The sequence below is a fragment of the Amblyomma maculatum genome, chromosome 1, assembly GCF_055883805.1.
Source record: "Amblyomma maculatum isolate TAMU_Amacu chromosome 1, ASM5588380v1, whole genome shotgun sequence".
Classification (NCBI taxonomy): domain Eukaryota; kingdom Metazoa; phylum Arthropoda; class Arachnida; order Ixodida; family Ixodidae; genus Amblyomma; species Amblyomma maculatum.
Genome location: NC_139344.1, coordinates 205,829,488 through 205,842,175, shown reverse-complemented (window position 1 = coordinate 205,842,175; position 12,688 = coordinate 205,829,488). Strand labels below are relative to the sequence as shown.

General features: G+C 44.8%; 1 protein-coding gene across 5 annotated transcripts in view; it reads right to left on the bottom strand.

Annotated features, from left to right (window-relative positions):
* The window catches only part of Usp10 (ubiquitin specific protease 10), a 109,896-nt gene that overhangs the window by 55,556 nt on the left and 41,652 nt on the right, over positions 1–12,688 (bottom strand). For all 5 annotated transcript variants that reach the window (XM_084590083.1, XM_084590087.1, XM_084590086.1 and 2 more), the window contains exon 7: positions 6,881–7,132. In XM_084590083.1, coding sequence (XP_084446209.1) covers positions 6,881–7,132 — 252 coding nt within the window. The remainder of the gene's footprint in view (positions 1–6,880; positions 7,133–12,688) is intronic.

Sequence of the window (12,688 nt, the reverse complement as noted above, 5' to 3'; positions counted from 1 at the left end):
AAGAATAAGCTATGCACAAAATTAGGCTCTAAAGTTCCAAAAGAAGCTTCACTGTCCACCCACAACACTCACTGCATTCTGAACACAATAAGTGAACATTCACAAGATGGCAGCCTTGAGCTCTAACTGCCATGCGTTCTCAAGGTAACTGCAAAATTTTGCAATTTTTTAAACAGGCTGCAAAGAGGCCCTAATTACAAGCATTGCAGCTGTGCAGGCTGCCATTCCACTGCAAACACATGTATGGCATGCAAGCACAAGCAGTCATATGTCGGCAAAACTGAACAAGAAAACACGAAATAGTAAACACACAAATGTAGATACTGTTACTTTGCGCATGTCTGCAGAGGTACTGATGTAAAATTATGGCGCACAGTAAAAAAACTAAACTGTGTGGTGTAATGCTAAGATATGTGAGCTCTGAAGGAAACTTACTATGGTTCTTTATTGTGTGCTGATATAGCACAGCACATCAGCACCTCTAGCATTTTGCTGGTCGTCACGACCAAGACTGACCCTATTACAGCCCAGTAGCAAAGTACAGTCCCTTAATATTTGAATAGCACGTCAGTCCTGAGCAGCTTCCTGGCTAGTCAATGCTCACATGATGCTAATGAGAGAGGAAAATATTGCTGAATGTCGTTGAAGGCCAACACAAGCATTTCTTTTTTTCATGCAAACAAATATGTCTCCCGTGTGAAATTCCTTATTGAAGCACAGTTTTCTGCAATCAAACATTCAAGATTAGTACCCCTTAAGAAGACCCATGCTCTATTACCGAGCGATTTCTACAGGCCATCCCGTGCTGATAACGCTAAGGGTTGGTCGGGTGCAAGTCAAGCACAATACGAGCACGCGGGTTTCCACACATCCGAGTAGGCTCACACCGGTTTACTTTCCTGCTTTCAGCTCGAGTTCCTTGTGCTGCAGAGTACACAAATACCCCAGCGGCAACAACAGGTATGATCTACTATACATTTCCCAGCAACAAGAACCTTTGTGAAAGTTTAATAAAAGCTGTCTACTGCGCCAACTAAAAGGAAGAAGTCAGCCTGAGCTCGGCACGCTTTCCACCAGTGTGTTATAATGACTGCATGTAACTCACTGAAGCTTTTGACTAAGGCTGCTTTCAGCAAGCAATTGAATGCATGTTTTGTATTCCCGTTTTTCAAGTGCAATGTCCATCCAGCTGAATGAGGTGCGGCCGTCAGGAGGAAGCACTGCACTGTATCTGCTAGCTCAGTAAAAAAACTACAATTTCTTCAAACATGCCTAATTAATTTTATTACTATTCCCATGGGCACATGGAATTTGCATATTTTTTGCTTAGTTGCACCTATTACCCCAGTGCTATAAAATACGGGTGGTAGTTTGGGAATACTTGCATGCTCTTCTATTTCACATAAATTTTCTCTCTACGAACGGTTTGTCCAACAGTAAGCTCTCGCACAAGTGCAGCTGCCAAATGAACAAGAAGGCAGCAGTCATAGGTGCAAGTGGAAGCCACGTTTTTAACTTTCATTCCCACAGCTGTATACGAAACCCATGCTCATGATATGATACAAGTGCTTACTTATAGTTTTATAGGTCACCTCTACCTTTCAGAAAATGTTGCCCATTGTAGGACTCCACAGGCCCAAAAAACAGTTCCTTTCTGACGACTCTTTGGTCTTCGCAAAACTGCTTTCTGATCTCTCAGACATGTTAGCAAAAAGCACATAGCGCGGCTGCTAGCAGTTCTGACAACCTAGGGAACTGCGCAGCTTGGCACACCAACCCAGGACGTAACAGCCGGTGCACATTCAGTTTTCAGCTTTCCTGTCCTAACTAAAAATTTTATATTGCAAACAACCAAGGAAGCGCTTAGAAACACAATGAAGCAAATAGCTTCAAAAGGTTAAAAAACTGCCAGAGTTGCCCTTCAAACGACCACAAAAAACTAACTGAAACCTTCAGTAGAAGTGCATGTAACCAAATACCTCTCTTTAAAGTTGCTCTTTTCAAAAGCCTGAATTCCTGAAGCTTGTGGTGTGTTGTTAAAGAAAGAACAGATTTTAAAGCTTCCCATTTTCTGACCTGAAACGGGACAATTTGTATCACAAGTTACTTGTCTGCTGACAACCTGTTGGTGTTAGATTATGTCATTTGCTGGCTGACACGCAGTTTCAGCTTGTTTTTTCAATACTGTTCTGACCATAACATTGAAAACTACTTGCAGCAACAAAGAGGAAGGTCTAAAAAATATACTGCAATTGTCAACTCTTACACGTTTAAAAACAGACCAGGCTTTCTCTTCAAATACCGATGAACCATAGGCACGGAGTAAGTAGAGGGGAGTGCCAACTCCGCTGTTGGGAAGAGCAATAATTGGCTAGGTTGGGTAAAGCTCGGTGGCAAATCCAAAAAATGGTGCTCGAATTTACCATCGATGCTGGTGATGCTTGCCGCCACCGCTCCGGCGGTTCCGTAGTGCCGGCATAGGTTTTCTAAATGTTGCAAAACTTTATTCCATCTTATTGTGGCTATTGTGCCTGTAGTCTGCATCGTTGAGCTGCACTGTCGTGTCGTCTGTTGCCTGCGCCACTTCTTACAATATCCCTGGCAGTTGCGTTTTTAGTCTGTTTCATACAGCTCACTTGCAGCGTCCCACTGGCTCATTCCTATATACGCAGCTCTTCATGCGGACAACATATTTCACGTCTCTGCATTTTCTCTTTGCGTTATATGGACGGCTGTGCTGTGAGAGTTGCGAGTGCGACAGGGGCATTTCGTTTTGCTATAGCGTCGTTAACTCTTTCTGCAAGGAGGATGGCGAAAAGCGGAAGCGTGCATAAAGCTGCGTCGGCAAGCAAAGGGGATCAGGGAGAGAGTGCAGTGCAAAGCTGAGCGCCAGACATGGGTTCAGCGTTCCTGTAGCAAAATCGTGAATGCTGAATGCACTGCAGTGTGCAAGAGTCGGCGCTCTGTCTCATCTTACTCCGTGACCACAGGTGAACTGTAAACAAAACTGCAAACAGGCATGCGTCATAGTTGCAGCATACTTTATGACAACCATAGGTGGGCAGCACTGCTTGTAAATCTGAACTTAGCAGTGGAAAGCACTGCGAGCTAGAAATAGAGCCCCACAGCACGTTACAAGGCTTGCTCTTTTGCACATTTCTATGCCACATCTCAGAAGTGCCTACAGACAAAGAAAGAGAGAAAGTAAAAAGGTTATTATAAGAGGAAAGGCTCAATAACTCACACTTCTTGGTAGACACCTGAACTGTGCCGTGAGAGAAGGTGTGGAGGAGTGAGTGAGAAATGTGCCACAGTAAAAAGGTTATTGTGAAAGAAAAGGTGCAATAACTCACACTACTTGGTGGACACCTGAACTGTGCCGTGAGAGAAGGTGCGGAGAAAGGAATGAGAAACATGCTGCAGTGAAGAGCTCCAGAATAATTTACACCTTTTGGGGTCTTCTAATGCACACTAATGTCGCACAGCATGCAACACGCAACAGGCTTCTTTTTCTACTGAAATTTCGATTTTGCATCCTCACGCTTAGCAGCTGTACACCAGGTAGTTATGGCATTCAGCTGCAGGTCATTTGCATGGCAGGCAACTTGTAATGCAAAGTTTTTAACAAAGCCAAGAACTGTACTTCCCCAGCAAGCAAAATAAAGTAAAGGAGGAAACAGGCTAAAAGCAAAATGCTCATGCACCTTGATACAGAGGCTGCGCAGTTAACTTGCTTTTTACTTTGATTCCATGACAAACACCAATGTGTATTTCCAATGTGTAATTCGCGAGGTTTAAAATTATGGTATACTGATGCATATAAGCCGACAATTTTTCCAGAAACGGCCACCTGGAACTAAGGAATCCATCTCTACAAGAAGTCAACATACTTGTGGGATTCACAGTGGCTGGCCAAGCCATGGGGAGTATACGCACAGTACTGGTAACATTCACAGCGGGGTATAAATGATAAAAAGAAATGTGCGCAAATTTGTCTTGCTATAAACATACAAAATGCGCACTATTCATTCAGCTTGCATACATTAGTGGTAATATTTTTTGATGACTAGTGAACAGTGTGACAGCAAACTTCTGGTAACCTTCGGAGCGTGCATTCAGTCAGAATCCAGAACTACGGAACTGCAGTGAGTTCAACCAGCTGCTAGTCAGCTGGCAGTGTGCGGAAAACAAAATGTAGCGCTGTTCATCACCTCTGCCTTCCGGTTGCCCTCATGTGCTGGCCTTCTGATTGTACAGTTGAACCTCATTATAAAGTCGTATTTGGCATGAAAACTACATTATATCCGATATTTATCTTAAAAATATGCGCTCAAATTCCTGCGAACACGTCTGCCAATAAACTGAAGCAAAAAGGCACCCTAAATATGGAAAACACGAAGGTGCAAAAATGCCCATTTTTAAATAAAAAACTTTGTATAAACGTGACACCCTGCCTTTCATTCGGTGTTGAACAAAAAATCAGAGTAGGAATGTTGCCCCCACGCACAAAGTTTAATTGAAGAAATAAAATTAAAAAAATGGTGCAATATTGGCCATGTCGGCAGCCTCTGCACTGTTTAGAGCTCACTCTTCTCTTTTCGGTTCGCTGTGATCATCACTACTTGCATCATATGCAGGAATGAGTTGATCAATGATTTTTTGGTCAATTCGGGTGCTACGGCACCACAACTAGGTTGTTATGTTCAGTGACTGAGCTCTCAATTGCAAAATTTGTAAGTGCCACTTGATGACGTGACAATGCTAACATGCTTTGGATAGTTTTTCACCGCACCTTTGTAACACAAGCCTTAAATCTTCGATTCCTCGTTCATGACTGTTGACACAGTGCTAGGTGCAACACTCTGCAACATCTTTTTTTTGCGCCTGCTCCTGACCGTCCTACAAAGCCCAAATTTTCGTCCCAAGTGAAACTGCTGTGTACTTCTGGGTTGCTATTTCACTCGCGAAGTGCCGCACATGAGCACCATCCGGTTGGAGCAGTGGCAGGAGCGTGTCCAGGACAAGGCAATGATTCCGACAAGTGCCGGTCAAATGCCCGCCACCTTTCCTGCTGCCTCTAGATGGCACAGCATGCAAACAAGTTTTTCAGGCTCCTTTACTCATTTTTAGCCATGTGAATGCCAAAAGACTGCTTGATTACAACTGATTAAGCATCACATTGAATTTTTTTGCTTCATCATACAGATTAAAGTATCATAAAAATAAGGCACAAACCAACCGATAGTTCACCATGTCCCTGTTCGTTGTAGTGAGGTTATCTTTTTGCTTTGAGCTACACAAATCTCAATGCCATACTGTGGAAGGTGGGGGAGGGGGCCTACTTACATATGGAGTCGTCTCTTCTGTGAGTTGAGTTCTCTACAAATCTTAACAAAAAACACACTGAACAGCAATGCTTCAAAATTTTGCCTGGCACAAAGATGATAAATGAGCCTTTCCATCCATGCAGGCAGCAATTGATTATTTAGAAAAAAAAAAGAGGCAGACTATTCTTTAGTAAGTCAGATAACAGTCAAGCTATAAATTTACACATGCAAAATCATCAACTACAGTCAAATCTCGATACATAACGAATCACACGAGACCGCAAGAAACTATTCGCTATTTTGAAATATCGTAATGAAAAATTTGCGGTTATAAGTCAGTGGTCAAACCTAGGTATGAAAATGATGTACCTTGGCAGTAGGCATGTGTCTAGAGCAGCAAAGTCTCAAACGAAAAATGTTGCACTAACTTCAAAGCTGATTTATTTGAAGAAATCAGTAATTTTCTTCTGCCACGTGTGGCACACACGACATTACACCACTACAGCACATACACCTTCCACTTTCCGCAACACCTCATCGGGTACGTTATTACACCGAGCGATGAAAGCACGGGCTTTGTCCTTGCACAAGAAACATCAAAGTTCGATATGACCTCATCTTCAGTTTTCCCTGAAGTTTGAAAATCTTTTCTGTCTTTCAAAATGATTGCGGCAGTTGATCTGCCGAGGTCAATTCGCTTTTTCCGTGTCGGTTTCTTGCAGCAGAAGGTGTTCTCTTAGCTTCTTGACATCCTCACTGGCTATAATCAGCGTCAGATCTCGCATGAACTTCGCAACAGGATAATCCATAGAAAAAACGCCTTCCTGAACGCGAGAATGACAAGAATGACCGACCGGCAAACGACACACCGCACAAAAAAAAGGTGGCTAGGCCTGTTGGCTACTGCATATTAAACCCCAGCTTTGTGCTGGCAGTAGGAGCTGGCACTAAATATGCCAATGATGATAGCTACAGCCCACGGACCATATCCATTGAAAAGACAGTTTTTGTTCCACGCAAGAGTTGCGAGCTGGGGCGATATTAATTTTCGCCAAATTTGTAATACTGACGTGCCCATATTATAGAAGAGAAATAAAATATGTACATTATTCTGAAATATACGCTATATTGAAATTCGTAATTCTGAAATATTTTTACATTGAAAACATAGGAAATCTGCTGAGGGTTATAAAAAATTCATTAATTTGTATAATTCGTTAATGTGGTGTTCGTAGTACCGAGATTTGACTGCGTAGCTACACACCAAAATTCGGTTGTGCAAGAAGCACCAGCAGGACTTTGGACACTTCTGCTGCTGCTACTAGCCATAATAAGCACAATGGCAGCTGTTCTGATGCCACTACTGCCTGCGCCTGATGTTCACCCAGGTTCATTTAATAATAATAAAAACAACAACAATAATACTAATAATAATACTACTACTAATAATAATAATGCCACTCGCTCAGCTCTTGCTTGCTCGATACCAGCAGCCATTTGGCCACTGCACACATTCTCGCTCCGTAAACAGTATAGAAGGATAAGAAACTGACCGAGCTCGGACCATGTGGATCAGTAAAGTGTGAAGGCGCCAAAGGTTCACCAGCCATTGCACTTGGCATGGCCACATGGGGCTGAAGTGGGGCTACAGTTGTAACAAATGGCAGCGCATGGGGACCCTGGGGAGGTCCATAGTACATGTAGATTACTGGATGTGGAGGGTATGAAGGGAAAGGGAGGACGCTCTGGCCACCTGCATAGGTAATCGGCATATGGCGCACTGGCTCCCCAATCCGCTCCATAACCTGAAAGCACAAGAGAGATGCACTGAGCACTGACATACACCAGCGCACACTGTGCTTCAAACACACCCCCTTTTCAAAGCAGACTCATGCAGAACTATGCTCGCCACAAGTAAGATTAACATTAACAACAGCCCCTTGAAGCAAAGCACAACCAAGGTTCCACTGCAAGAAAGCACAAGCACTACAACAATGAGCCAGGGCATCACCTGGCCATAGCGAAAAACAACCTCCAAAGTTTTTGACGAGAAAGCATCACTATGTCTTATCTCTCACGGTCAACCTGCCCGGTAGCTTAACCTTCAATAAGGTGGTGTGACCTTGGCCACCTCATTAAGTGTAGGTGTCCACCACTCCATGGTGTTCACCAAAAGCATACTGCACCTACCTTCCCCCTAAACTTGACTTTACTCCTGTCAAGGCAAAGCTCGAGCGTGCCCCTAATTAAAAGCGTCAAACCATGCACAACCAAGTTTAACCCAGCTTTCACTCATATCACTAAGTTCAAGCCATGCTTAAGGGGGGACACGGGTCTTGAAGGCGGAAAAATCGCCCAAAAATCAATTTTTATAAAACTGAAGTATTGGAATCTACAACTATTATTCTCTGATTCCACTAAGTTTCTCACCTCTCGTGTCAATATTTGAGGCGTAATATCAATTTATATCAAGTCGGCTGGCTCATTTCAAGCTGATGTCTTCACTAAAATAGCGCATTTTCAAAAAAGTATAGCTTCCGTTCCACGGCCGCGCTCACGGCGATCTTGGTCTCTTTCGAAAGAGTGGCTTTTCGCCTTCAAATTTCGCGCTCCTGCGCGCCGTTTCGCTCATTGGTTCGATACAAACAAGGAAAAGAAAAAAAGCCACAGCACACGTTCCTATTCGTTGCTTCGGTGCATGTGACAAAAAGGGACCCTGTGATTGGCCGTTCGCGTCTCGCGTCGTCTGCTGCGCGCGTCAGGGCAGTCGGAGCCGTGCCCTTAGACGCCATCTTGTCTAGTGCTGTCAGCCTCGAACGCCTCGGAGATCTCGCAGCGATGTCTACGCCAACGAGAAAGTTTGCGATGCGTCATAAATACGGCAAAAAAAGGTGCTTTGGTGTTGCGAGACGCCGAAAACGAGCAGATTCCTGCGTCCAGTGACCGTGTCGACGAACCTACGGATCAGCTAGGCCTAGCGGGCCCGTCAAGCGAGCACACTTCAGACGTCGTCAGCCGCGTTCGTCACGACAACGCTTCTGACGCCTTCCGATCTGGCAAGTGAAAAGAGAAAAGCCGACGCCAAACTGCGGGAGTTGGATTCAACGCCAGCAACGAAACGTAAGACAGACTTTGCCGCCAGCGATGCCGCGATCTGCCCGCTTGATGAGACTAGCTTCGCCGTGATTTGCATCGAGTCGATCAACAGCCTTCTTGACGGTGCAAAGTGTAAAACGTGTGGAGGGAGTGTTAAAATCGGCCGAGGTGATCGCAAATACGGCCTCGCTGTCAAGCTTTTCTTGACATGTGTCAACTGCGGCGACAAGGCATCGGCGTGGAGTTCGCCGCGTGTGGACGGAAAGCAAAGTGTAAATCCTTTTGCTGTGAACATTCTGGCTGCGCGCGCGATGCAAAGTACCGGCAACCGGCGGACTAAATTCAACGACATCTTTGCCGCGATGAATATTTCCCATCGTGGACTGCACACGAAAACGTGGCAGAGCTACGTAAAAGCTGACGCCTGCCGCGACGCGTGCAGCCGAGAAAGTGACCGTTGAATGCGCGGAGTCAGTCCGGAAGCTGTACGATGAACTGAACGTTGACAATCCTGGCAACGTAGCCGTGTCCTACGATGGGACTTGGATGACTCGTGGGCATTCTTCCCACATCGAAGTCGGCACTGTCATCGAGCTTTTTACGGGGCTTGTCCTAGACTACGTTGTCCTGAGCAATTTTTGCGCAGGTTGTGAGCGGGGACCGAAAGTGGACGACCCCACGTACCAAGAATGGAAAGCAAGCCACGTCTGCCAGAAAAATACTGATAAAAAGGCTGGTGAGATGGAAGTAGAAGCAGCCCCAATCCTATTTAGAAGATCGCTCCATAAGCACAACCTCAGATATACAACGGTGCTGTCAGACGGCGACAGCCGGTCCTTCCTCGCCCTGAAAGATGACCAAGTGTATGGCTACGTTGAGGTCACCAAAGAAGATTGCATTTAACCATGTTCAAAAGCGGATGGGGACAGCTCTCCGCAATCTGCTGTCAAAACAAAAAGGGTCAGGCTCGGAACCACTTGGTGGTAAAGGCAGACTAACTGGTGATCTAGTCAACAAGCTAAGTTCTTACTATGGCTGGGCACTCAATGATGATGATGATGGATTTTAATGGCGCAAGGGCGACTCAGGCCAAAGAGCGCCAAACTCAAGGTTAATGGTGCACTCAAGTTTATATGATGGAATAGTTGTGATTTTTCATGAAGGGATAAAAAACTGGTGTATAGGGCCTAAAAATGTATTCGCTCTGTAATATCGCTAAAAACAATGGTGTATAGGGCCTAAAATTCATTTGTGATATATAATGGATGCGCAATGTATAAGTAGATGTATTAAAAGATCTCATCCGTCCTCTCAAGGAGGAGCGGGCTGAGACCCACGTCGATAAAAAATTTCATGTAAAAAGCCTACTTGTGATAAAAATTTAAGCACCTGTTTTAAAGGAAACATTGGGTTGTCGCCAATAAAAATGGATGGGTGTGCAGGTATTTGATGAGTGAACAAGGAGGGAAAATGACGTCTTCTTTCTGGTTCCAGTTGTGCACATATGATTAAAACATGTATGACAGTGAGTCGATCACCACATCTCGAGCAGTGTGGTGCAGGAGAGTTGGTTAAAAGATATGCATGGGTTATGTATGTGTGGCCAATTCTCAGCCTGCACAGGGCTACTTCTTTAAATCTGTGTTGTTTTTCTGTGGTGTACCTGCCTATTTTTGCCTTTATTGTGTGTAGTTTATTTTCTGATGCTGCGTCCCATTCCTCTTGCCATTGTTGTCGAATCATGTTTTTTATGTGTGGTTTGAGGTCATGATAAGTTATCTTATCAATGTCTGTGTCATTTCTAAGGGCAGCTGAAGCAGCTAGCCTATCAGCTGCCTCATTACCAGGTATACAGCGGTGGCCTGGCACCCAACACAGTGTAATTTTAATTTCTTGTTCATGGGCAAACATAAGGGTGTTATAAAGAGAGTTCAGTACTGGGTTCTTATTTTGCCATTTCCAAAAGGATAGGGACTTTAAAACACTGAGGGAGTCTGTGTAGATGATCGACGTCTGTATTTTATTTTCTATAATGTGTCTCACAGCTAAAAGGATACCATTGCATTCAGCGGTAAATATACTAGTATTTCTGTTCAGGGTTTTTGACTGTGAAAACTGTGGTCCATGTGCTGCACAGGAGACTTGAGCAGACTTCGAAGCATCAGTGTAATATTCATCACAAGTGTACTTCTCCTGAAGTGACATGAAATGCTGCTGTATGGCAATAGGGGATGCATGTTTGCCCACTTCAAGAAACGACAGGTCGCAATTAACACCGTGCATTTCCCAAGGAGCAATTAGGCTGGGCACTCAAGTCCCACAGTAGCAACGTAGAAGAAATGGCAAAAGCGGTGATGGCTACCTATTATCATGTGACATCAAATGATCAGGAGTCGGATCACAGCCTTTGCCCAACAGGTTCAAGTTCCTGGTGCCGGCAAAATGCTGCCAGTGCCAAAGGAGAGCCAGCCCCAAGGCACCGCTACAGCCTTCCTAGTCATGTATGCAAGGCATTGCGACCAATTTATGAACGCCTCTCTGACAAGAAGCTCCTTGAGCGATGTGCAAGGGGAAAAACCCAAAATAATAATGAGAGCCTGCACTCTCTCATATGGGCACTGGCACCAAAAGAAAGGCACGCATCCCTCTTCAGTGTTGAGGCCGCAGTTGCAGAAGCAGTCTTGAAGTTTAATATAGGGTACCAAAGGACCTCGGTAGGAATTTTGAACGAGCTGTGTTTAAATCCTGGCCAGAGAAGTGTGCGGCGTATGGTAGAAAAGAACAAGCTTCGGTCCGTTGCATCTACAAGCAAGCGCGCATCGGCAGAAAATTTGCAGCGTGCTCTGAAAAAGCGCCACAAAGGTGGTAGTGCTCAAAATGACTATGCCCCTGGGGCATATTAACAATGTCTGGTAGTTGACATGTACATATTTTTTACTTTTAGTGATTAAAAATGACTTCCGTTTGTTTTTCTCATTTTCTCAAGATGTGAATTTTGGTCTCCTGTCAAGTTGGTGAATGCGATATCTCAACACCCATTGCAGATACAGCAATGATTTTTGTTTCAGCATTAAGCCAAATATGTGCAGCACACAATGTTGCAAGCAGATTTCTTAATTATTGCTTTAAAATTTTTTAAAATGGCACTTTTTGTGACCACTGTGTTTAAATGTTACGACTACTAAACTTCAATGTGCAATAAAATGAAAAATAATCATTCAATCAAAAATCTGCTTGCAACATTGTGTTCCTTATTCATTCTAGTATATAGCTATATGCTAATAAGAAGTTTTTGTGAAGTGGTTTTTTTCCTATTGTTTTCACAGCAAGTGCACCATTGTTCTTAATTATCTAAACGCCTAATTGCTTCAGAGAAAAACTAAATATATTTTTGGAATCAGCACCAGGAACTGCACACGTGCGCCAAGTTTCATCACTTTAGTTCAAAAATTAAAGAAAATGGCTCTAAGACCAGTGTCCCCCCTTGAGGGGGGACGCGACCTTTGAAAACCGAAAAATCGCGAAACAGTAGATTTTTGGAAGGTTATATATTCCGGTAGTATGTCTTATAAACTACCATTTCTGTAATTATCAATGCCCAACTCGCCGTAGAAATACTCGAAATTAATTATTTAACAAGCGGCGACAGCCACGGAGCAGCGAGCAAGCGCCGAAAATTCCCAAACTTCGCGCGCGCGCCATTCCTCTCCCGCCGAACTGAGCGCCGCCATCTTGGTCTTGTTTTGTTTGTGAATTCTTGCGCTTTCTTCTGCCACACTCGGCGGTGGCGACGGCTGCGCGGTCGAGGCGTGGCTTGCTTCCGATTGGGAGCCTTGTGGCGGCTTTCAAGTTTCCCGCGCTCGAATTCAAGGCTGCGCTTGGGCAAAGCGCGTGCTCCGCGAGAACGCGGGGGATCAGGCGACTACTATTGGCTGCTGCGGCCGCTGATGCGTCGGTCTCCGCTGGCTACCTCCCCGCGTCGTCTGCTACGGCTCTTTGCATGGTCGCTCATGATGCCTCGAGATGCGACACGCATTCAGTGCAGACTTGGCTAGCTTTTTTTTTTTTTTTTCTCGTCGGCGCTTATGCCGCGGAAGATAACCCGGGATGTCGCTTGGCGCATTTGGGCCGCTCCTCGTTCCTCCGGCGAAATGCCGCAAGAGATAAACCGAGAAACCGCTTGCTGTGTCTGCGCCGCCTATCATGCTAGGGCGAAATGCCGTGGGGGAATCGGGAATGCCGATTGTCGTGGCTTGCAGAGCACA